Source organism: Xyrauchen texanus, chromosome 7, assembly GCF_025860055.1.
Source record: "Xyrauchen texanus isolate HMW12.3.18 chromosome 7, RBS_HiC_50CHRs, whole genome shotgun sequence".
Taxonomy (NCBI): domain Eukaryota; kingdom Metazoa; phylum Chordata; class Actinopteri; order Cypriniformes; family Catostomidae; genus Xyrauchen; species Xyrauchen texanus.
The window spans coordinates 25,892,032-25,918,099 of record NC_068282.1 but is presented as its reverse complement, the minus strand read 5'-3'; the positions used below and the strand labels follow the sequence as shown (position 1 = coordinate 25,918,099).

At 36.6% G+C, this 26,068-nt stretch overlaps 2 protein-coding genes across 6 annotated transcripts in view; both read right to left on the bottom strand.

Annotated features, from left to right (window-relative positions):
- Nucleotides 1-523: 523 nt before the first annotated feature.
- LOC127646393 (zinc finger protein Gfi-1-like) lies at nt 524-6,899 on the bottom strand. Its single transcript, XM_052129983.1, has 7 exons — nt 6,814-6,899; nt 4,624-4,829; nt 3,969-4,169; nt 2,126-2,526; nt 1,885-2,022; nt 1,582-1,747; nt 524-1,413 (listed from the first exon to the last, which is right to left on the bottom strand). Exons 2-7 carry the CDS (start codon nt 4,733-4,735, stop codon nt 1,235-1,237), a joined length of 1,197 nt encoding a protein of 398 aa, XP_051985943.1. The 5' UTR covers nt 4,736-4,829; nt 6,814-6,899; the 3' UTR covers nt 524-1,234.
- Nucleotides 6,900-7,825: 926 nt separating this feature from the next.
- Nucleotides 7,826-26,068, bottom strand: part of evi5b (ecotropic viral integration site 5b) — an 85,422-nt gene continuing 67,179 nt past the window's right edge. For all 5 annotated transcript variants that reach the window (XM_052129978.1, XM_052129979.1, XM_052129977.1 and 2 more), the window contains 7 exons: nt 25,769-25,900; nt 25,448-25,588; nt 24,350-24,508; nt 22,887-23,033; nt 22,515-22,610; nt 17,613-17,708; nt 7,826-10,761 (listed from right to left, as the gene is read on the bottom strand). In XM_052129978.1, coding sequence (XP_051985938.1) covers nt 10,489-10,761; nt 17,613-17,708; nt 22,515-22,610; nt 22,887-23,033; nt 24,350-24,508; nt 25,448-25,588; nt 25,769-25,900 — 1,044 coding nt within the window. In that variant the 3' untranslated portion in view covers nt 7,826-10,488. The remainder of the gene's footprint in view (nt 10,762-17,612; nt 17,709-22,514; nt 22,611-22,886; nt 23,034-24,349; nt 24,509-25,447; nt 25,589-25,768; nt 25,901-26,068) is intronic.

Here is a 26,068-nt window from a genome sequence, read left to right as displayed (position 1 = left end):
GAAAAATCAAACTACAATTTGTGGCATTTTTTCTGTATTTTTTTTGTTCTTCAATGCAATAATTAAATACTATTAACTATTTTTACCTTCGCTTAACCTTAGCTTGTTCACAAACATTTACATTTACACAATTTATAAGGTTAATTATGCGTTTAGGTGATCAAACTTAGGACAGCCTAACTGAATAACGTGAGATAAAATGTCTTAATAACGAAACACATTTGGATTTTCCCACTTTTTTGTGTGGGTAGTTTTTCAGAATAAATATTTTAAGGTAATGGGAGAAAAAAAAATGTGATTAATGAAATACTTTTATTAAGACTTGAAATAGTCTGTATGCCTGAGATGAAAGTGCAGCTTCAAAACAAGTGATGTAGATTTGTGATTTAGTCTATTCGAGGTGCGCACCACGTTCAGAGATATTGTGCAGTGTGAATTTTTGGAAAAACTGTATGAACAATATGGAAACTTTGAGTAATACACACAAAAAAGAATTTTACACAAGATACATATTTTTCCTTGATTTTTTTTTTTATTTGAATAAATAGTGTAATATAAAAGAAACATTTATCTATTTAAAATGTAGAATGTTATATATATCTCTGTTTCGTTATTCTCAAAAAAAAAAAAAAGGTAATGAATTGAAAAGGCCCGACAAGTTGCCATATCATTAAATCTATAGCACACAAACAATCCTTTATTAGAGAAATCACGCAGTCTATTGTAGTGCTTGTTTTGCCACCATTCCCTTTGGAGTGTTGAAAGCAACAAAAAAAAAAAACAAAAAAAAAAAAGCAAAGTGACATTCTTTCGAGATGCGATTATTTTTCTCACCTTCAGCTGATATTCTAGATGATAGCCTACAGTGTCCTTTCTCGCGGCGCTTATATTTCTTCCCTGAATATTTTGGTGATAATATTTAGGGTTCAGACACGATGCCTGGCAAGATTCTGCAGCTATTGATTTGGGTCGAGATATCCTGTGATAGGCTGTACAACATCTTCATGAAAGCTGCCAGACCTGCTGGCCTTCTGCTGACTCGTAGGCAACTCACACAAAGCATAAACAGCCCTCTTCAACTAATGTAAAGTATTAGTCACCTACTTTCAAACACTGATTTAAAGTTGAATGTTAATAGGATTTGTAGCCTGTTAAAATGAAAAAGCCTATGAATGTTCCAATGGGTTGTTTAATAGTGTTTGGTAAAGGCATGGGTCCATAAAGTCATGTTTCCTCACTTCAGTCCGTGTTGTGTTTCCTTGTGTCTTCTTAAATCGACCTTGCGCTGGAAGCCTTTGTCACAGAGGTCACATCCAAATGGTTTGAATCCAGTGTGTTTTCGACTGTGTGTTATCAGATTGGAACTCTGACTGAAAGCTTTCCCACACACTTGACATTTGTGTGGCTTCTCCCCTGTGAGACAAAATATATATACATATATATATCAACTTTTAAGATGCATCCAACTAAATGTTTTTTGCAGTCCTCCACACATCTGACTAAAGAAAACTGAAAATGAAAAAAATGGTACTGTGTAACACGTCATCATGCACTCTAATCAGTGATTTGACCGATGTTTACCTGTGTGGATGAATGTGTGTTTCTTCATATCTGATTTCTGATGAAACCTTTTTCCGCAGAACTGACATGGGTAGGGTCGTGTATCGGAGTGTATAAGAAGATGAGTGGACAGAGTGGATGATCTTTTAAAACTTTTCCCACAGATTTTACAATCAAAGCTTCTTTCCTATGGAAGGAAGATGTGTTTTTACTATTACTAATTGATACATTTGTATTCATCATATTAATTGGGTTTCAATCAGCATATTTACACACAGTGAATGGTTTCCTTAAAAATAACAACTAAATTCAATCACATTATACCTGTGAGTGAACAGCTCTGTGTTGCTCCAGACTGACCACATGGCCGAAAGTTTTCCCACAGATGTCACAAGCAAAAGGTCTTGTTCCACTATGAGACCTCCGGACGTGAACTTCCAAGCCATGTGGTGTAGAAAACACCTGTGGAGCAGACAAGACAACGTTTAACTAATAAAATCCTAATTAATGTTATTTTGAAAAATCCAAGCAACCTACAGTATTTATGCTAGTTATATTACATTACCTTGCTGCATTTTATACATTTGTAGGCACCATTTAGCAGGAGACTACGACACATCACATTAGAGATGGCCTTCACCTCGGCTCCTTTTCCCAGTGGGCTCCTGTCATCATAAAGTCCAGAGGCAGTTGCATGCTTGAACAGTGTGGCAGTGGAGCCATAACCGCTGTAAATACCCTCTCCAGATCCTCGTTCAGTGAAAAGTGAGGGCTCGACCAGGCGGTTATTGTAATAGGTTGGCGGAGAAGGCCGCTCCAGATCCAGGGACTGGTGATGGTTCAGGGTGTGCTGAACCAGATGTCCGATTTCACATCCTGAGTACCTGCTCCACACGTAAGGCCTGAGGGGGACAGTGAAACGCTGTGTTTCTTCGATGGAAGGTGAAAAGGATTTTTCAGACTCTCCTGAAGAAATATATAGGAAAAACTTAACATTAATTTTCCCTGTGTTAAGAGTTTATAAAGGGGTTCATTAATAACAAATATGTAATTCTGAGATGGATTAAAATCATTGATGTGCAGTTAACAACTTTCATCCAATATTTGCCAAATAGTAAATATTATAACATGTTGCAAATGCTTAATAAATATTATATTATTACTTATATTAGGTTAATACTTACATTAATCATAAACATGATTTATGTTTTATGTCACAATGAAGCAAAAATAGATTAATATAGTGAGATTAAAATTAGGGATTATGTTATTTTGCCACAGTCCATTTTGTGTTTATTTTAATTACTGTAATGTCTTGACTAACTTGTGTTGTCACTTTCCTTGTCACCTTGATGTCATAAGAATGGTGCCACTCTGAGTGGTCCCAACATATCTAGTCCTAATTACCTAAGTCCTCTGCAAAAACACTTTTCAGGTCTTCACGGCATCGACCTTTATCATATACCATAATAAAGCCTGATGACCATTAAACCATACTGAATTTATATAGCCTACTATAGGTGTCTAATGCTTGCAACACCTTAATAAATTCTTCAAAAGTGTCCACTTTACATTAAGCCACATTTACATGGCAAGCATTGGATAAAAGTCTACATTTTTATTCAAGGTCTTATAACCACATGTCAATGATTTATAATGCATTTGTAAATGACTCATTTGTCTTTAACCCTATAGGTTTTTGTATCCTGGGGGATACAAACATTTAAGAGCAATAAGTGAGTCAGTCAAATTTGAGTGAAAAATATTGAAAAGGGGGTGCCTGCAAATACTGAGGACATGCAACTTTGCATATAAAGTCTGGCATCATTCACAATCTTTATCTAAGCATATCAAAACATGAGGTAAATGCTCCTATCTTTTCCATGTTATTTTCATGGTTTCTACAAGCTATAAAATTGAAAATGTAAGGGCAGTGGTGGCTCAGCGGTTAAGGCTCTGGGTTACTGATCAGAAGGTCAGGGGTTCAAGCCCCAACACCATCAAGACACCACTGTTGGGCCCTTGAACCTATCTGCTCCAGGGGTGCCATATCATGGCTGACCCTGCACTCTGACCTTAGCTTAACTGGGATATGTGAAAAATAAATAATTTCATCATGTGCAGAGAAATTGATCAATTAAAATAAAAGCCATATTTTAGAAAACACATGAAATATGTGGGCTCTAATGTGTTGAAAAATAGCAATTAATTCATTTTCAAAGATACGTTTAAATGCTTACCCTTTTTAAGGGTTAATGGACCCTTTTATAAACCCTTCACAAAGACAATATTTATGTAAAGAGTTTACGAAATTCATTCGAGGTCACAAAACAATTAAAAACATTGAAAAAATGACTAAAAGATAGGCTATGTCTACAATAAATATTACAAATGAAGTGCACTCGTACCCGGTGATGCTGATGGTGATGGAGGTCGCCAAAAGTCGTCGTAACCCGAGGAGCGGTCGCTCAAGCTTCCTCTGCAGCTGAGCGGAGACTTGGAGGAAAGATCAGCGGGGTCCACCAGGTGAGAATCCGGTGAACAAGCACCAGTCGTGTCGCTTGTCAAGGCATCCGTACAGCACTCCGGCTCATCTGAAGTTTTGCTTTCTGTCATGAGTTCATATGCATGAGCAAATTTGTCAAATTAATTTCCCCTCGCAAAACGCTCGCTATTTGCCTCCACTTCCAGATATAAATAATTAAATATTTAACTAATTCTGTTTTTTTTTTTTTTTTTTTTTTTTTAATAATCTATTATTCTGGGCAAAACAATGGTTTTAAAGATAATTTTTTACACTTTAAAAACGGGTTGTCAGGTAACATTAAAATAAAAAATAAGAAATGTGCTTATTGTGTTATCATTTATAAATCAACCGCTGAAAAGGTAAAGGTACAAATAAAAAAAATTAAAATCGTAAAGGTACAATTAAACGTGTAAAAATGAACAAATGTAATTTGCTTTTGAATAACAATTTTTTTTAAGACATAATTTTTTTTAGCAGTTGCAAGGCATTTTGATTTTTGATTTTCTATTCACACAAATATTGTCATTTTCACATACCTGCACATATATGAGCTAAAATAGTATCAAGTCTGTTGTTGTCATCCTCCAAAGACCGTGGCTGGTGGTAGCTGTGTGCTTTTTTGCTTTTCACCAAGAAAGACCGAGGCATTGTGTATCCACAGGTTCCTTCTTCCTACGTCCTCAAACATTAGTGATGATCAGGCAATCTGTCTGATCCACGGATGCAGTGGCTGTTTTTATCTCTGAAAAGATTTGAGGAACAGCGCGTCTGAAGGCGATAAGGCAGAGTGAGAGCATGCGTAGAGCACTTCTCTCGTCTGCCAGGTGTTATGAAGCCAGGTGCTTTAAAGGGACAACTAGCCTATACCCAGCCTTGGGCCTGTGATTGGTCCGCCCCTCTGAGAGGACAGACAGGTCCGGGGGGACCGTGGCTATCAGGATAAGTGATACACTGCTTCATCAAAGTGTTACTCAATCCCTAGCTGCAGGGGAAGAGGAAACGCGGAGACACGGCAACCGAGGCTGTGCATCACAAGGTTTCGTGTATGAAGGACTAGTGTTAAAAAAGGGGGAGATGCTTAGTGGGAAATCCGCGTTTGTGTAATAGTGTGCTTTCTCGTTCACTATAAAGACTGCATATTTAACTGTAATATATTCTTTTTAATAAATCTCTATATATAGCCTATATGTCTAGTAGCCTAAATGAGACCGCAACATAGGCCAGTAGGCTGCGTCTGAATGTAAGCTAATGAATGTGCATTAGCAAATTGATATTGTGAGACGTCATGTAGCCTAAAGCTGCAAAATAAACGGAAATAAAATAAAGCTTCCAAACAAAAATTTTAAATTCATGAAATAAAGCTGTCCACACGCCAGCGGGGTCACGGTGTTCTCGAGTTTCGCGGTCGCTCAGTGAACAGAGCTGCCTTGTTCAGAATGGACGCCGGTGATCTGTCGTGGACATAACAGGGACACGCATCACCTGCCTTTGACTAGTGACAGCCGCCACTTAAATTAAACGTTTTACTCCTCAAAAGATTGTCGCAGTCTGTTATGAAAAAAAAAGAATCGTCAGTTAATATAATCGTAATGTAAGTTACCGTGTGTTTAACTGTAAAATAGATAGGCTATGCCTATTAGGGCCTACTTAAGACCTGTTTAGTCATTGAGACTAGTTTGAATTTTTGACAGTTGTCGCGGGCCGCGGCCACCGGTACAGTACAGGATCCTCAGAAGAATCAGCACTGGTCAGCCATGAAGTAGGCTAATCAAAGCGCAATGTGCCACCCATTGATTAGACGTGCCACCTCAAGACATCCGGGCTTCGTTAGATAGCACACCGATGCAAGTACACTACGCAATCTTGGCGGACATTTACTATGTCCTCCATCACGAGAATCAAATTGTGCTAGGCTATATAGCCTATTTCTTTGAAGAAGAGTCACATATAGCCTACTCGTTACTATTTTGTAATGCTTAAGTGTTGACATTTCCGTTTATTAATTAATTCTTAATTATCAACACTGTAATAGCCTACCGGTGGAAAAATAGGCTACTTAACGGAATAGTTAGCCTATCTCAGTAAAACACAAAGTGGGATACTTCTATATTGCTCCAGAAACGATATAACAAGGTGTAACTCAAAAATCAACAAAATAAATGCAAACGAAAATAAAAGCGACAATAAAAGTCTTGACCTTCGTTTAGCTCCCGTTGTCATTTTCAATACAAGAATTAGCCATTGTTTATTATTATTATTATTTGCCAAATAGCCATTCGTTTGTATTATTATTAATAAACCCCATTCATATTTTACAGTTCAGTTATAGAGACTGAGCAACCAAAATGGAAACGTTATGCCAAAAACAATGTGCTCTTTACACCTTTTCTAATATTCATTAAGAGGCTATTTATTGGTTTTATATGTTTAATTACATTTCATCAATGAAATGCCTCCTACGATTTGGCGGGTTGACATAAAATCATTAATATTTTACATGAATATTTCGAAACAAACCACTGAGTAGGCTAGTCAGTGAGTTTTATGTAGTGTAGCCTACATTCTTTCACTGAGTAGGCTAGATATAATGAAACTTTATGCGTGACTTGAGACGAGCGAACTGTGATTTGCGCAAAGTAAAACTCTGATTTAAGTCAACATGAATCATTCTCAATTTCATTGATTTTAAAGTTAATTTGCAGACAGTAGCTAAATGCTCAGCTTACCTGATCACGCAGTTCTTTGTAATATGATTCAGTCTGTTTTGAAACAGTCGCGCGGTTTTATTTTGAGCCCAAGAGTGCACTGCACATCTCATGGGGTTTTAAGCGTATGAGCAGCCAAAAAAAAAAAAAAAAGAAAGAAAGAAAAAAAGGCTTCCTGAAGAACGTTATTTGCGAAACATCTTAATGTTGTGATGCGAGGAGGGCTGTGTCTTCAACAGCTGTTTATTGTATCCGTTGCATTAGTCATGTAGGAGAGCGTTACACATCTAAACACATATTTTAAAAATGTTGCTATAAGAAAAGAATGATCGCCCAAAGCACATTGAAAAATGAAACGATTAAATAGGTTCCTAATTATATAGTTTATCAATGTTTCATTAGATCATTTAAGTTAAAACGTCTTTAAGAACTTTCAGTAATTAAGGACAGTAGGGCACTGTAAACCCTAAAGTTGATAGGCTATTACTGGAAATATCAATTCATCTGAAGTAAGTATTACTGGAAATGTCAGGTTTTGGGCTCATAACTCAAATATTTAAGTTAATTGAACTTACATTATAAACTGGTCAATTGGAAGTTATGAGGGCATTTAAATAGTTGGAATTAAGTATTTATAGAGGTTTTAGCTCTTATTATTGATGTTGTTTTGTGTGATGTCACCATTAGTTGAACCCTGTTGTCTAATTCTCTGTGTATGTGCATTATAAAAGTCTACTTGCATCTTGTTAGCTTAACCTAAATAGTAAAAGTAATTCTATATGAACACCAAGTTAACTGAACTTAATTACATAAGTTTGGTAGACACCAATACTCAATTGAGTGAATGTGTTTACTCAATCAAATTAACAGTCAACTTATTAGGGTTTTCAGCACATGCCTATAAAAGTTTAGATTAATGAAACAATCCAGTGTTTAACAGTGACATTACGTGTTAATTTGATTCATTTTGTTGCATGAAGTAGGACGAACAATGCATGTAAGTAGTACACGTACAGTATAAAATGATATTTTTATTGCGATTTAAATCAACATGTCATTTTCAAGACACACATCTCAGCATGGTCAACTGTCTGTAAAGCCTCCTTAATGCCCACAGGAACATCCAGTTTCCACTGGAATTCAATGTAAAACACTCCAGAACCAGTTTCCAAAGATTTGACTGTACATTATATAATGTTTATTCCTTGTTTACATAACATTAGTGTTTTGTTCTTTGCAAACAGACGTTCGTTCAATTCACAAAGTCTTTATTTTGTAGGTGGACTGACCTTTTTAAAAGGTGGGCAAATAGTGTACCAACTTTATATCCATCAGGGTAGTTTTTAAGGCTTGCTCTCAGGCGCTATAGTCATCTCCAGACAAGCTGAACATCATAAACAGCAGACTTCTGTGACACTGATATTAAATTCATACTTCATTCTTTTTCTTCAAAGATGACTTTGCCTTCCAGTCACATCTTCAAATGCATCATCAGGACACACATCCTAAAACTTACTGGACGAAAACAACAAACAATACAAAGTAAAGCTAAATTAAATCAAGCTATTGCCATAAACTGAGGGGAAAGTAGTATTTTTCTTTGCTGTGAAGTCTTATGCATGTTGTTTGTGCAAAAATGCAAACCAATTCTGAAGCTATTTAATAAGTTGTTTCGAATACCGATGTATAAAGAAAAGGTGGGACAGCAATTTGACTTGTATTTTCATTGCCTGTAATGGCATATAGTGCCTAGCATGAGAAAGGCCAGAGAAATAAAAATAGGGTACTGATCAGATGTGTTACATTAAGATAGCCTCTCTCTCTGTGTTCGACCAGTTTGCAAGAATTCATAAATCATAACATGCTCAAAAATCGTATAAATCAACAAAACATTCATAGAGCTTTCCAGGCACCAAAAACAACTGTGTGAAAACAAAACTCCATCCTCTGAAATGGAAAACCGACAACATCAAACCTACAGTGCATAAAATAATTAATGAAGAGCAGTGTGCGAAGGAATTTTGTTGCCTGCAAAGACCTCCCAAAATCAGGAGTACATCCCTCTCAACTAAACTGTACAATACATTACAATTTAGACATGATGACATCAACTGAATACATATTTTCAAGTAATAATGGATATGAAAAAGTCAAAACATGTACATATTTACAAAGATGTTGGATCCTTTAAAGACACTGCATAATGTACATTCAAAAACCCAATTGAATAATTCATGCCAGTAGAAAAAGCTATGCAGTTGATGAATTTTGATATGACACTGCTGAATTGATATAGGAAAGTTTAATGTCAATTTAAAGGAATATTGCAGGTTCAATCAAAGTTAAGCTCAATCGACAGCATTTATGGCATAATGTTGATTTTCTAAAAATAAATTGAGGTTATAGTGAGGCACTTAAAGTGCAATGGCAATTAATGGAGCCAATTATTTGGAGGGTTTAAAAGGCAGAAATGTGAAGCCTATCATTTTATAAAAGCACTTAAATTAATTATTTTGTTAAAACGTATTATTTGCACTGTAAAGTAGTTTAAATCATTGTTTTTACAGTTGTTTTAGGGTTTACAGCATTACATTGTCATCGCACTGAAGTTGTACACAGAAAATCTTAGTTAGCAATTTCATAACACTAAAATCATGTTATGGGGCAGCTGTGGCTCAGGTGGTAGAGCGGGTCAGCTTCCAATTGCAGGGCTGGTGGTTCGATTCCCGGCCCACATGACTCCACATGCAGAAGTGTCCTTGTGCAAGACACTGAACCCCAAGTTGTTCCCAATGGCAGGCTAGCACCTTGCATGGCAGCTCTGCTGCCATTGGTGGATGGGTGATTGGGACACAGTGTAAAGCGCGTTGGTAACCTCTAAGGTAAAAAAATAAAATAAAAGCACTATATAAGTGCAGAACATTTAACACACATATTGTTTACATCTTGTGGCTATACATTTGAACAGTCAGTATTCAAACGTTTATCGGTTGGCCGCCATTCACTTCCATTCAAAGTGCCTCACTATAACCCAGTTTTGTAATTGTTTTTAAAGAAAGGAAGGGGAAAGTAAATTACATTTTTGTGGTTATCAGCGTTATGCCACAAATGCTGTGCATTGAGCTTAACTTGTATGGAACCCTGAATATTCCTTTAATGAGATGACAGTGTTCCCTCAAAGTTATGAACACCAGCAAATGCACTGACTGGTTTCTCATGGTGTTAAACAATTGATGATTAAAAAAATAAAAGCTATGACAAGGAAATTGTATTATAATACATAAAACACTACACTATATGAAGTCACTTCTCATAATGTGAAAAAAATCATGGGGTATCAGAAACACCATCCTTTAAGGTCTGTGGATCTCCTGCCACTTTATGACGATCTTTATTACTAGCGTCTCAAAGAGTCTAGAGAGGCACATTAAGCCTCTTACTGAGTCTGGTCATCTGATACATTTTGGCAAAAACAAAACAAATGCAGATGTAAACCATGACCTTATGAGATATGACTGCAAAATCCATTTGTAAAGATGAGCGAAGGCTTTTCAAGTTCTCCCACTCGAATACCATGCTCAATGCTATGTTGGCAGTTTTAAATGTACCCTCTAACATGAGGTTTTAAGGATGAGCTTACAGACATGCTCTCCCTCTCAGGCTTTAGATGCTGGTCTGTATGACCAATGCAGATGATCACACTGTAGTTGTCTTACAGCTGACATTTGAGGGCAAAGTCAGTCGTAGGGCATCTCCTTCATCATCACCCTCACTTTCTGAATCCTCAAGGTTTGGATGTAGTGTGATCCGGCCTCTAACCTGATGACTAGTCAGATGGGGTGACAGCTTCACTCCATCATCATCAGAGGACTGGTAGGATTCATTATCCGCTCTATAATGATTTACAATATGAATCCCATCAAAATTGGGTTGGCCGGGTATGCACTTTTGCCCTCTTAAACATCGGACCTATAAGCAGAGACAAAACAAATTCAGAAAAAATCTCATCATTATACAAAGGTATTCGTTTGTAACATTTACATGCACATATTTTTACATTTGGATAGATGCTGAAACATAAAATTAGATTTTTAAAGTTAATGTTCTATCGAGTTTTAAATCGCAGTGTTTTAAACTGATGTCCCTAAACTTAACTGAAAAAATGCAATTACTGAAGCGACCACTTAAATTTGTGGTTCTTTTAAGATGCTTTGACACACGTATGAACTTGCATACTCTTCAGGACTCGTACCATGCTCCTTTACATCGCAAATGCAACACTCTCAGTTGAGCTACCATGCAACTTGACTGCATTTGAATAAGCAGATGTTAAAACATTATCGCCTTACAAGTCATGCGCTATAATAAAAGCGTTTTGATTTCTGTGCTCGTTTAAAGTAGAGGGCGAAAAGTAAATGTACATTTTCTCGTGATTGGTGCAAAAGTGAATAAAAATCATTGTTGTAGTGCCTCTAAAGTGTATTTAACCAGGAAACTGAAAGATACATACAACAGCCACGTAAAACGTTTTTTTTTTTTTTTTTGTTGCAAAAATGTAGAATAGTAACGTGATTCTATGAGACCAGTTTGGATATTTTAGATCAGTTTACCCTACCCCTAAACTCAAAACAAGTTAAGCTCAATCGACAGCATTTGTGGCATAATATTGATTACCACAAAAATGTATTTTGACTTGTCCCTCCTTTTCTTAAAAAAAAAAAAAGCAAAAATCTTTGGTACAGTAAGGACTTGGAATGGAAGTTAATTTCTTCTGTTAAAAGTGAGTTTTAACAGAAGACTAAATATAAGTGCTTTTATAAAATTATAAGCTTCACATTTCTGCCTTTAAACCTTCCAAAAAATGGCCCCATTCACTTCCATTGTAAATGCTTCACTGTAACCCATATTTGAGCTTTTTTCATAGAAAAGGATGGATGAATAATTTTTGTGGTAATCAACATTATGCTACAAATGCTGTCGATTGAGCTTAACCTGAATTAAACCCGGAGTAGCCGTAACCACCATAGACATTGAGGGGGACATGTCCACACACTATTCATAATAATGGTCTACTGATCTGGGATTCTTCCATGGTTGATTATTAAATTATTATATTTGGTCCCCCCCAATCCTGAATATGAGGTTTAATCCTTGGCTAAAGGTGCTTATACGTGAAATGATTTCAGTTTTAGATGATGTCAATAAGTCAACATAGTACATTTCAGAGTATATGCAATCGTAAGTAAATGTGTTTTAGAACCACACATTTGTAGGAGTACAAATACAATATATTAAATAAACCTAATACTAGAAAACATTCCTCACAATGATGATAGGAAGGGTAAAAGTTGCAAATCACACACATATAGACATACTTTGAAACACACTACAAATTTAAACATGCATGTACAGTGGGATAATGCGGCTGAACAACAAAAAATGAAGACCTGCTAATCTCTAAAATGTAAATTTTACACAAACAAAACAAACTATAAGGAAAATGGTAAGCAAGCAATAAGTCAGCAGGATTTTTAGATAAGAAAATTTTAGATATTAAATTTTCCAAGTCCATCAAATTGCAATAAAAGTCCATGCTCAAGGAAAAAAAAACAAGTAAGTATTTGTGTGAAATGTGGTTTTAAACTGAGAAACCTGCACTGAGGTATAATTAACAGTTGATGAGATGCATACACACTTACCTGAAACATTCTGCCTCATAAAGACAGACATGTGGGGAGAAACGTATGTATGGGTTTTTGAGTATAACCACAATCATTATCCATCATGATTTATTTGAATTACAAAAAAAGCCAACAGTTATTAAATGAAAACACAAGTGTTTGATTGGGATGGAAATGCAGTGCACACATAAGATGGGTGATGTGGGGGTTGTAGAGGCAACAGAAAGAAAAAAAGCAAACAAGCCAGAAGCCAGCACCAAAATGGCAATGAGGCCACAAGTCAGTCATGACTGTGATGTTGAGAGATTAGCTCAAGCATGGTTTTGCTTGGTGCAAATGTGGCTGATTAGAAACCTCTCGCAGTTTAGCAACTACGTGATTTAAATAGCAACCAGATATGACACATCCGTTCTTTTGTTTTAAGGTTATGACAACTCTTTGAAACTTAAGCGTGGGTGATCTTTGAAGCAAAACTTTAGAATGTTACTACAACTTCATTTAACAAATCTCTAGTAAAAATCATTAGATTCATTCAGTCCCAAGATAATTCTTAAGGTGACTAGGGACTGATCAAAAACATTTAAATTACTTAATAATTACATTTAAAAATAAATGTCCTCATAACATTCCATAATCCAAGGAAACAAACAAAAAAAGAATGTTAACTTAACTGTACCATTATTCAATCGGCCCACTCTCTAACTCCACAACCACAAACATTTAAATCAGTCTTGTTCGTAAAGGGTTTGTGGCTACAGACAGGATTCATGCTACAGCATGATTGTGCATGAAGAGGAACCTGGCAGGTTTTAAAAGGTAAAGCTGTATGGCTGCACTCTGTTGATAGGGTTTGAGATGGTCTAGAATGAACGATTTAGTGGAAAGTTGTTTGACCACAAACCACGAGCCTATTGTTGGCAGTATTTGGGAGAAGGTGAGAATCAGACTACATCCCCCCATCTGTGTAAATCAATTAAATGCTTTCGGTTTTCTGTTTCATAATTTTCAGATAAGATCTTTATGTATCCAACAAATGAAGGATAAATGTTTCAGTGACACGTATATTTACATGCACTTTTAAAAACTTTGATTTCAGTTGGACAAACAATATTTTGTCTTTTTAAAATGTCATGTAAACACTTCAATCAGACTGAAATCATACAAATACGATGTCTGTGAAGTCAGACAATAACAGAAATAGATAATGCAATTGTAGCTAAGCTATCAGCGAGAGAAACCAGGGAGAATAAAAAAGTTCTCACATTTCACTTCTTATAAATGTATCAATGACACTGTAATCAAAGGAGAAAAACTATATATAAGTATTGTCTCTCCCAGGTCATACTTTTGGACATGACATTATTTTGTAAGCAAGTTTTCAAATGCAAAACTTTAAATTTCTTACAACTGCCAATTATGAACTGGGATGCAAAGGTGGCTAATAGATTGCCTAATAAAGACAATTCCATTTCCTTTTTACTGTAATTTTGCTCAATATACTATACATTTTCATTCTTATTTTTGGGATTATTTCTGAATGTGAAACAACTACACTCACTGAGCACTTTACTAGGAACACCTGTACACCTACTTATTCAAGCAATTTTCTATTTAGCTAAACGTGTGGCAGCAGTGCAATGCATAAAATCATGCATATACTGGTCAGGAGTGTCAGTTAATGTCCACATCAACCATCAGAATGGGGGGAAAATGTGATCTCAGTGATTTGGAGTGTTACATGATTGTTGGTGCCAGACGGGCTGTATTTCTGTAACTGCTGATCTCCTGGGATTTTCATGCAAAGCATTCTCCCGAGTTTACTCAGAATGGCGTAAAAAAACAAATAACAACGGAGGTCAACGGAGAACGGCCAGACTGAGTCGAGCAGACAGAAAGACTACAGTAACTCAGATAACCACTCTGTACAAACACCACATCAGCCACAAAACACACACACACACACACACACACACACACACACACACACACACACACACACACACACACACACACACACACACACACACACACACACAGAGAGAGAGAGAGAGAGAGAGAAGAGTTGACACTGGAGCCCACAAGAGGTAACCCACTACTGAGGGCCAATCCATGCAAATCACTTAATCCCTGATGGCATACATGGTTGTGAATTAATGACTGTACTTCTTGATCTGGGACGCTGAACATCACTGCCCTGCAGGGCTGTGTTCTCAGAGAAAAGGTGTCACATCTTGAATTGAAGTGAAGGCACTTTATCCTGCATGGAAAATGTTCCTCTGCATATCAATTACATAGAGGTGACAATATTTAACACCTTAAAAATCCTCATGTATCTCATTAGACTGAACATCTCTTCATTAGTGAAAATGTTTCTGCAATGCTTTCACTCCCTGAAGAGACTTAATATGAGCAACCAAATATTCGCTAGCATCTACAGTTGCGTTGTTGAGAACGCACTTATCCGCAGCATCACTGTCTGGTACAAACCTTTTTTTGATTAACACAGGAAAGCCCTAAAGTTTGGATGGTGGACAGTCTGTTCAGAACATTTTCAAAGCACAAGAACAAGTCTCACCCTTCCAAAGGACATCTTTGCCCCAATGGCCTAATAGAGAAGGCTATGGGGACTTCAATCTAGATCAACCAGATGTAACACCAGTTATTATTATTATTTTATATTTTGAATTTTTTAGATTTGTCTGTTCTACTGTTTCCATTGTTTGCCATATCCTCTGACTGTAGAGGTACAATATTGTTATTGCTATACCGAATGGTGACCTGAGCAAATTTGATGAGGCTGATCTTCCAACATAGGTCCAGCTGCCTAACATAACCTACCGTATGTCTTCAGAAGACTTGGAATATGATGAACAAGTCTCATGGATAACTTTTATAATACATTTGCATTCTTTTTTCAGTTTGAAAGCATAGTCACTATCCACTGCCATTGTAATGGAAAGAGGGGTCAGGAAATTCTACAAATGTTCTCCTTTTCTGTTCTTATGAAAAAAAGGTTTATATGGGTTTGGAATGACATTATTTTTCTATATAAAAAACTATATAAAAAAACATTACTATTCCTTTAAAAAATATGGTCAACAATACTGATTTTTTTTGGGTGGTTATGACACAACCTGCAAGGGGATTGATATAGTGCTAAAGAGTGCGACAGGGGTGTGTGCGGGCAAACTGAATGCAGGAAGAGGCTTTGTGCAGGGCGTAGTTAACACGTTAAAAAAGCCTGTGAAATAAACTAACAAATCAGTTAAAAGTGCTCACAAAGCTTGTGAAAAATAAGAAGCCAACCACACAACAAATAGTAAAGAACAAAAACATACATCAGGCAGGAAAAGGAGCACCTCATGGGTGGGTAAAACAAAAGACGCCAAGGTGACTTTGATACAAAGATAAAAAATTCCTTTAGTGCGAGTGCAAAATACGTAAGATGATTGCCAACATCTTAATGTTGTAAAAGGTGCACCAAGATATTTTTCCACTTCAATAAAATTGTATGCCTAATGAAATAAAATAATGCTTTTGACAAATGTGCTTAAAATGAAGCCAGTCATATCATCGGCCTAGAAAAGCCTTTTTTGTTCCACATAAGATTGGTCGCCCAGATCACATGACAAGCTGAATACTACTCACTTGATTTCAGTAAAACCTCTATTATCAGATATTTCTGGTAGAAGAATAAAGTAATCATGGGTGACAAACACGCATCGTCACAAAAAAAACATTTGCAAGATATTGCATCCAAGCAAATAGGTGTCAGCTTATAGTCCAATACAACGGTCATATTTAGTTAAGAAGATGAATAAGACCCAGCGATTACATAATGCAGTGGTTCTTAACCAGGGGGCTGCGGCTCACTGGTAGGCCTCAGCAAACTTCCAAGGGGGTCCGCGGGATGATGTAAAATTATATAAAAATTAGAGCTCTCACAATAAATGAGTCAAAGCATGCGATTAATTAAAAAAGTATATCAAATTATTAAACAAAATAATTTTTACAAGTCATTCTTAACACATTTACCGTTAATACAGCATAAACACTTGTTTGAAGGGCAGAACCTTTGCGATGTGTCCGCCCGGAGTCATTACACTAACGCATACTTCACAACACAACTGTTGTGTAACAGCGCTTCCATGTCAGTAATAAAATAATGGAGAAAGTAACTCTTAACATGATTTGATATACAAAATAAGCTCAGATGGGACTTGTGATATAAATCAAGTATTTTTCAGCCAATGTAAGATGAATTTAAATTTTAGCACATCAAGTCAACTATCACAAAAATGTAAAATTAGACATTTTTAATGGCACCCTTTACGCAAATAATGAACGCGGCTTCACGACTGCGGTAGGAAAGAGGACAGCCACAGTCTAGATTAATATTGAGGAGGATGGGAGTTTAAGAGATTTAGTGCCCTTCGCAATTAAAATGCAGCCTATGGGGAGACTAGTTCTTTCAATTAGTCAAACTCCTAATCGGACTTTGGGAAATGTTTAATATTACTTGAATTGGTGATATTTTAGCACATTTCTAACTTTATATTGTGGAAGGCTTTGTTTACGAAATGTTAATAAATCATTATATTGTTACATCTTATTTTGTTTTCTTTCCTAATATGGAAATAAATGCATTTTGTCAGGAAAAGGAGTATATATAGTCAAATGTTGGCACTTCCAAAATCTGCAATTAATCACGATTAACTACAAACAAATATGCAATTAATAATGATTAAAAAGTGTAATCGACTGACACTAAAAGAAATTGGTTAAAAAAAATAATATATTAAAATATTAAAAACAGCTAAAAATGTTGATGTACAAAATTAGGCCTACAACATATAGACTGATAGTAGCTGAAACGTTTTTGATCATGACATTAATCACGATTATTTATCGTGATTAATCTACTGACACTCATAGTCTCTGGGTGGGGGCCTTCAAATATTGCCTTGGACAATGGGGGCCTTAGAGTCAAAAAGGTTGAGCACAAATGACTTAGTGCATCTTTAAAGATGCCTTAATACATTGAGCTACTGCATTAGAACATAAATAAGAATAGAGTTGAATACAATGCTTTGAAGTAATACTGAAAAATACTGTCTTGCATAAACACATGGACCTTACCTCATGTTTGAGATCGGCTATCTGGTCTTTCAGGTCTCGAATGTACTGACTGGAGTCTGTGTTGTTTAGCTGGCCTTGGACCTTTCCTTCCTCTTTCTGAGGAAAAAAAAAGCTTGAGCTTTTTATCTTATAGATAGATTCAATTATTAAGAATATGCAAGCCACCTAAAAGGATTAGCAGTCACTTTAATGTGAGTAGAAAACAGTGGTGTGTTGGGACAGCAATATTGGTTTAGTTACATGTGAACATGGACATTATGCTACAGATTGTGAGACTATTAATGGTTTTGTGTTTTTCACTGCTGCTAAATGCCTTGGGGGAGCAGACATGTGGTATTGAACAGACGTTGTGTGCATGGCACGCTTGTTTACCCTCCACATTTACACCTGTTAAAGAGGGAATCAAAACACATGCACTACAAACATGGGTAAATAGCCATTTCCATTTGTAGCAGTACAGTTATGGCAAGCCACGCAGGACAGAGTGATGAGTAAAAAAGGGGAAAAGTTGCAGAGAGGGGTGTGTTATATAGGTATAACAAAGCGAAATGTACATACACCCTACAAACAGTGAAGGGTGTTTTCTATTCCTGTGGTCTGTGTTGGGCTGTGCATGCAGCCCTCTGATAGGCCGGGGACGGGGATGGTGAGGGATCTAAAATGCGTTCTTCCAAGAATCTGTGTTTTTCTTGAGGTTTCTCCCCCACCCTTACAGTGGTGTGATAAGGGAAAGGCAGTTAGCTGACTTCCTTACACTCAGCTGCATGAAATCAGCAGGTGGCAGGCTGCAGCTTGGGACGTCAAACATCTGAGTAATGGCTTCCTCACTTCAGTACCCCCAGTAAAACTTAATGAGGTTGTTGATTAGAACACAAAGGAAAACATGTTTTCCCCAAGTTGGTTACAAATTAGACCAGTCTTCTAGTTGTCACCATATTGGTGTACATCAAATATATGATGTTATCCTCTGATTCGTGAAGAATACTTTAGCTGCCTTCATGTCGAAAAGGTGCTAAGCTGCGATTGTCATTTGATTTGTAAGAGAAATTATTCAAGCAAAAAAAGTATTCAAGCAGCCTCTGCAACGTCAAGTAAGCAAGAGTTTGGGATATTTACTTAAAATATTAAACCTTACAAATATCAAGAATTCAAATTTGCCGCAAACGTACCACAAATTCAGCACTGATTAATTTCACATGCAAATGAGCTTTGCAGCAAACATGCGACAAATTGTCCATTGTTGCCAAATGATTGCTGCAGGTTCACCACAACCTGTGAAGAGCTGCAAACTTCTGACAAACATTTGCGGTGAATCACAAGCTCATTTGCGTGTGAAAATAATGAGAGGCAAATTTCTGTTTGCAAGTTTGCGGCTAGTTTGCCAGAACTCTCGATTTTTTTGTAAGGGAAGATTTAAGTTTAACATAACCTTTCTTTTTTCAGTCCAAAGATTTCAGTAAAAAAAAAATTCTTCTTCAGGTAAACAGCACAACCGTTTTACACAAAAAGCAGAACAAAACTGAGCCACAATGACTCGATCAAATCTTGATTCTTATGAACTTAAAGAAGTATTTAGAGTTTAACTGTTGGCCTGATTCTGAGGAAGATTCAGCTTCTAAAATTGAGCAATTCTTATCTGATCTAACTAACGTTATTGTGACATTACTTCTGTTTATCATTTAAATACAAAGTGTAAAATTGAAAAACTATTTTGTGTACTTTGCAGCTCAGATACAGACAAGAAAAGCATTCCGACATATTCAAAGATGGTAAAATGTTATGGACATCTTTGTTGTTCTACATCTGGTTGGCATGGCAACAAACATTGAGGAGTTGCTTGCATTTGAGATTTAAATGTTCACACTAAATGTCACAGTTCTCAGCCATGGCACAGATTACAATACTACAGTGATTTCACTTTTGCACATTCTTTTTTCACTTTTATGCATCTAACCAACACATGCAAAACCAAATCTCTCCGTTACAATCGATCATATGAATGCAGTGCAGTTAAGCAAAATGCGAGCTTTGATTACAGCTCAGTGTGTTTCTTAGCCTGATAGGAAGTGGTTTCTCATCTGTTAATGAAGATAGCTAAGCTGCGGTCCCATGGGCCATGCAAGCAGCCATTTTAACCTTGAGCTCAGCTTGGTGTTAAAACAAAAAACAAAAAAACCCACTTCACTGCACTCTGTCTTAGTTAGGCAAGAGATCATAACAATAAGGAGCAACACTGAGGTTCTGCATTTCTTCTTAAAGACCGCCTCAAAACTTTATTCAGTTTTGCCTGCATGTCAGTCAGAAAAACTATTAAAAGACTGACATGTTGTGTGGGTGTTCTTAAAGGTGTGTACATCTCCTGAACGCTGGGGACTGGAGTCGGGTTAGTGTGTTGGCGTTTGGTGTCAGACAGACCTTTAGTCTACTTTATAGTGGATCTTTCCAGTGAAATAAAACCACACTCAGGTGACTCATTGAAAGTCCAGAGAAATAAAGTTGTGTTGACATTATGATGTTATATTTTCCAGCGATGGGTTTTGTTGTGTTAAGAGTGTGCGAAAGGTGAGCGAATAAATAATTAATGATGATGTTAGAAGCAAAAACAAGCTTTCTTTAGGTGCATGATTTAGAATCATCTGCATATTCACAGCATACGGAAGAAGAGCAGAGAACAATGGTCTGTTTCTCTCTGCTAATCGCTCTCCTCTTCACTATATTCTGCCTAAAAGTGAATTCAAGTTTGGTGAGCCAGACCTGTTGCCCACAGCCCTCAGGGTAAAAACCATGAAGGTAGCCAAAACCACAGAACCACAGCTAAGAGCTGCACATGCCTGGGAGGAGCTTGCACGTCTAATCAGTTTATAGCAAATTGATGCAATTTTAGCACTCAAATTTGCATAAGCTTATATAGAAATACAAAATTCTCTGTTAAAATGTCTGAGGATGCAACAGGGCACCAGAGAGGACACAGACTGTCCAATGTCATTACATTTCAGAGACACATAAAAGATTGCTCTGAAGAGTAAGGCTTGAGACAGAAATGAATATACTCTTATAAAAGGTGAGATTTAGTTTCGAATGCAAAACCCCCAGCTTATTTCTGTCTCAGGAAAGAAAGCCACACATTTGTATGCACTGATATGAAATGCCACTAATGACATACTGAGCTCATTTTTTAAAAATAATTCTTCCAGCATGGAAAACACAGCATTCATTTTCAGACAGCAGCATTTCCTCCAAACAGATCACACACATATTTCAGTTCTCTCTTCCATCCAGTAAATCTTACTAATATAATAATTCCCTCAAATCAGAACAAACACACAGCATTTCTGGCAATATTTACTGTAATGCTTAATTTCATGTTAATCAGTCAAAACTTACTGTAAATATGATAAAAAACAAAAAAACAAATACACATAAAAACTCTTTGTTGAAACATTATAGATAAGAAAGTATTTTTTTTAGTGCAGCTGCTTGATTTTTTTTAACTCTTACACCCTGTCTACACCGGACATGAGTGGTGTGTCGCGTCAAAAGCAAAAAAATAAAAAAAATTATAATCAATGGATGGAATACACTGGAAACATCCGTTGTGGTGCGTTTGTCACGCTGATAGTAAACGGGTGTCAAGTTCCACTGTTAGTGTCGACGCGTGGCGTCAGCGGACACGCACAATATAGACATGGTTTTAAAAGGACACCTTGGGTGTTTAGTGACCTGGGACCTAATTTTTGTTGTTTCTTTGTTTGCACTTTCATAAATTATATCTTTTATGATTATACTATCACAGGATATCAATTTCTTTGTTTAATACAAGACAAATGAGTACTATATTTATAAAAAAAAACAAAAAAAAACAATTTACAACAAATGAAGAGTATGATTTGACTATTGTCATTTGGGTGTTCAACTGAAATGATGTAAGCTGTGCATCTATTTAGACTCAGTAAGTGCATGAGAAAATACATATGTGTAACTTATGTGTAGCTTGTGTGTTATAAATTTATTAATCAGTCCGAGATCATGAGGTTTTGTCTAAGGACCTGCCAATGTGTCAGATGGATGTTTTTGGAGCGTCTCACTTTGGTTGCGTCGCATCATAAACATAACATTTTTAGCTTACTGTGTCAAGTTAAACCTAGTTTAATACTTAGAAAAACAAGTCTTGAGATCCCCAAGTTCGGATTTACACACCATCAAGCTGTGTTTTGAATGCAAGAACATTTCCTTGTGTTGTGCTGTTTTCTGAAGGGTTGGTTTGTTCTTTGTGTTAGCTGTGCATTGCCTATAGAGCTGAAATTGAAAACAGATGGTATTTCAAGCTTGAATTGCTCAGGAATATAATAAAATCGCAAAGAATACAACATGTTAAATTTAAATAAAATTAAATAAAAAAAGTCTATTTTGCAGATCCATTTGTGATAGATATAAGTGCCCGAATATGTAAGAATATATAAGAATATGTTTGGTGAAATTTCCACGCATTTAAGGGTTAAACACGCTGCTTGTGTCCATCAATTCCAAAATGATTTGCTGATGTTTAAAATACATTTCTAAGTCCTTGCCACGATTTTAATCACACCATACCAAAGAAAGCTTTTACATAAATGCAAGATTGCACCATATTTAATTAATAAGTGCATCCTCTGCAGTAAGTGCAGTTTTGCTAACCATCAAGTCAGTGACATGGATAATGGGGGAGCAGTATAAAAAGCTTTGTGTTTGAGGGGCTGCACTGTGCACTGTGTTGGGCTGTGGAGAGACTTTGCTCGGTTGGACTGGAATCTAAATAGATTATGATGTACTGTGCTGGGCTGTGGAGAGACTTCTGAGCTGGATTGGACTGATAGGATGTAATGTGTTGTGCTTGGCTTGAGTGTTGTTTGTGCTTATTTGTACCTGAATCTCAAGCTCTGAGATCTGCTGCTGAAGTTCAGCCATGGCAGCTATATTGTCAGCTTCTCTCAATCTCACTGCCATTACATCTTCCTTATTCTGTTTGAGAGATAGAAAAAGAGAAGTACTGTGAACAGGAACTTATTTGGAAAAAAAAATGTCCGGCTTTTATTAAATAGCTTCTTTTGAAAGTTAAGCTGACAACCATGAGAGCACAAACACACTGAAGTTTTAATTGAGTGATTGATAATGAGTATCTAACATCATTTTAATATAAATATGCATTTGAGACATAAAGAACGCCATCACAATTTTTGCCCCAGACTACAGGGTAGACAGTGACTACTTAGTTGATGTTATGGAAATCACCTTCACCTTGCACTCTATTTCAGCCTGTTTCCGTTTCGTCTCCTGCAGCTCTGAATGCAGCGTCTTGTTCTGATGGGTCAAAACCTGCAGTCGCTCCTGTAGATTCCGTGCCTCCTGTTCTGCACGTCGCAGCTGATTATTATGTATGTGATTCTGTATTTGGGTGAAAGAAATAATATGCTCAGGAATCAACCAGTAAATTAGTGTTACTAAGAAAGAGTGCAGTCTAAACCCTGAATATTTAAGGACATGAAGTCAAATCATGCATCATATGGGCCAGGCATTTAATAACAAATCTGCAGCCATAAAGCAGTGCTTCAATAAAAACACAGCCCATCATGTACATCACCGGAGAGTACATCAACTTCAGTCACTTTGTCTCCCTGTACCGGCCATAAAACAAGCCCTCAATACAAAAAAATACATAGAAATGAGCGGTGTAGGTTCTCAGAGTAATTTTCTCGCTAAAGTCAGTGGTCAGCAGCAGTTATTTTTAAGTTTAAATGATGCCAATTTCAAGGTGCACTCAGTAATATTTATAGACACCAAGCGAAACAAAAATAGAAGTTCTAAGTTACCAAATGCATTACCAAAAATTCTCTTTTCACATTCTGCCATGATTATTTCATGGAAAGCTACTAATTACAGGGGATTACTGGGATAAAGAGAGTAATATGCGGATGGTCAATATCATCGCAATGCTTATGAATGTCCGCCCAGCATCACATTGAGGATATAGAAGCTGTTCCTCATCATGTTAGTGTACATTATTTTAAACATATATTTCAAATAATACTCTACTATTACTATTTGTTTAAAATTACAGAAATTACCAAAAACTCCTGTGGTTTAATAAATGTCTTATGAAGCGATGCAATTGCTTTGGGTGAGAAACAGTTCAATATTAAAATCTTTTTTACTATAAATCTCCACTTTCACTTTCAGAATGTGAAAGTGGACATTTATAGTAAAAAAGGATTCAATATTGAACTGTTTCTCACCCATATCTATCATATCGCTTCTAAAGACATAGATTTAACCACTGAAGTAATTTGGATTAATTTTATGCTGCTTTTATGGGATTTTTGGAGCTTGAAAGGTCTGGTCACCATTCAGCTGCATTGCATGGACCTACAGAGATTAAATTTTCGCTTGTGTTTTGCAGAAGAAAGAAAGTCATTCACATCTGGGATGGAATGAGGGGGAGTAAATAATGAGAACATTTTTGGGTGAACGATCCCTTGAATCTTGAATCTGACAAGACTGTGTCTTCCATTCCCCTCCAATAATCTTGAGTTTTGGGCAAATGATGACTACTGTATATGTACTATAATAACAAACAGGCCTTGTCAGGAACGTCTGATACTCTTGATACCGTTTGTTCCATTTTCTTTTATGTGCTACATCTGTGAGTGAGAGGTGAGTGTAAGCATATCTGAGCATATCACAAGTTAACTGTGTGTCAAGACCTGAGTCTCCAGTTCCAGCATCCTCTGTCTGGTCTCTCTAAGCTCGGCCTGAGCCTCTGCCTCCCTGAGCCTCACACTCATCAGCTCATCCTGCAGTTCACTTGCTGCATTCTTCCGAGGGCCATCTTTCCAGCGACCCGCCGTGCGTGCCAGATGCCTCTGTACACAACAAAAAAATTCAAAATTCAAATTGACCCTATTTATTTTCTTAATGCATGTTATTAGTCTTATTGTGAATGATTCATCCATGCATATTTGTATTTTTATAAAAATAATTTGTCCTCGATATGTTTTATCAAAATGTAATAACTTGCTGATACGACTTCTCTACTAACGTATGCAAGGCTGCGCGGCAGTAAAGCCAATAGTCAATTTTTTTTAGTCATATTAAACCCCTCCCCTTCAACAAACTGTCATGTAGTAGAGCACACAAACATGGCATTGACTCGGAACAAATGCAGAGATGGTATATTCAGCAAAACCCTGTTCACTACCCAAAACTACCTTGGGTTACAGGCCTGCTGGCTTTAATTTGAACTTTGAAGTACCAAAAATCACTTTAAGGCCACATACAAGTAATCTATACAACTCCTGTGGTTTAATCATATCTTCAGAAGGGATATGATAGGTGTGGGTAAGAAACGGATACATTTTTAAGTAATTTTTTACCATAACTCTCCACTTTCACATTTTGAAAGTGAAAGTGGAGATTTATTGTAAACGGATATTGATCTGTTTCTCACCCACACCTACCAAATCACTTCTGAAGATATGAATTTAACCACTTGAGTCTTATGGACTACTTTTATGTGGCCTTTATTTGGTTTTTGGAGCTTCAAAGGTCTGTTCACCATTCACTTGCATCGTGAAGACCAACAGAGCTGAGATATTCTTCTAAAAATCTTGTTTGTGTTCTGGAGAACTTTCCCTTTAATACATGTACTAAATAATGCTTCTATAATTTTGTATTTTTTTTTTTAAATGCAAACAGGTTAGGATTAGAGTTATGGTGAAAAATATTATTAGTTTAATTTAAAAACAACAGAAGTCAATGAAAAAGTCCCCACCATGGCAGAGAAAACAAATGTGTGTATTTACCTGCCAGTGCTCCTCCAGTGTTCTGACCTGCTGTCTAAGTTCTTTAAGGCCTGTCATAGCCTCTGCCTCCCTCAGTTTTACACCAATTAGCTCCTCTTGTAGACATACCACATTATTCTCATCTGGCAGGGATGCATTTCTCTGTAATAGAAGCAAACATACCCAAAAGTCATTATAAACAATTTAAGTAGTGAGCACTTTAATAAAAGAATAAAAAGAGAAAATCAGATCATGAGGTAGTAGATTTTGGTCTAATAAAAACTCCCACGTTTTGTGTATATGTGCATATGAGGTCTGAGAATGATAATGAGGTGTCACAACCTTTTCCATGTCGAGGATTTTGTCCTGCATCTCTTTTAGTGCGCACTGGGACTCAGCCTCCACCAGTCGGGCCTGCACCAGTTCTCTCTCCAACTGCAGGATGAACTCCTCAGAGTAGCGTGGGTTCCTCTTCTAAATTGAGAAAAGCGTTACAATAAAAGTTACAAAAAGCTGTTCAAACTCAACCAGTCAGTGATTGATGTTAATGACATCAACATCTGAACAGACCTTATGATTAAATTCTACCATGTGTCTCTTCATGGCTGTACTCTCACTGTGCACTTTATTAGGAACACCTGT

Coding starts and splice junctions, on each gene's coding strand:
- LOC127646393 (XM_052129983.1), bottom strand. CDS start 4,735: ATGCCTCGGTCTTTCTTGGTGAAAAGCAAAAAAGCACACAGCTACCAC. Junction 2,527..3,968: donor ATCACCATCAGCATCACCGG/GTACGAGTGCAC, acceptor ATATTTCTTCAG/GAGAGTCTGAAAAATCCTTT. Junction 1,748..1,884: donor ACAGAGCTGTTCACTCACAG/GTATAATGTGAT, acceptor TTCCTTCCATAG/GAAAGAAGCTTTGATTGTAA.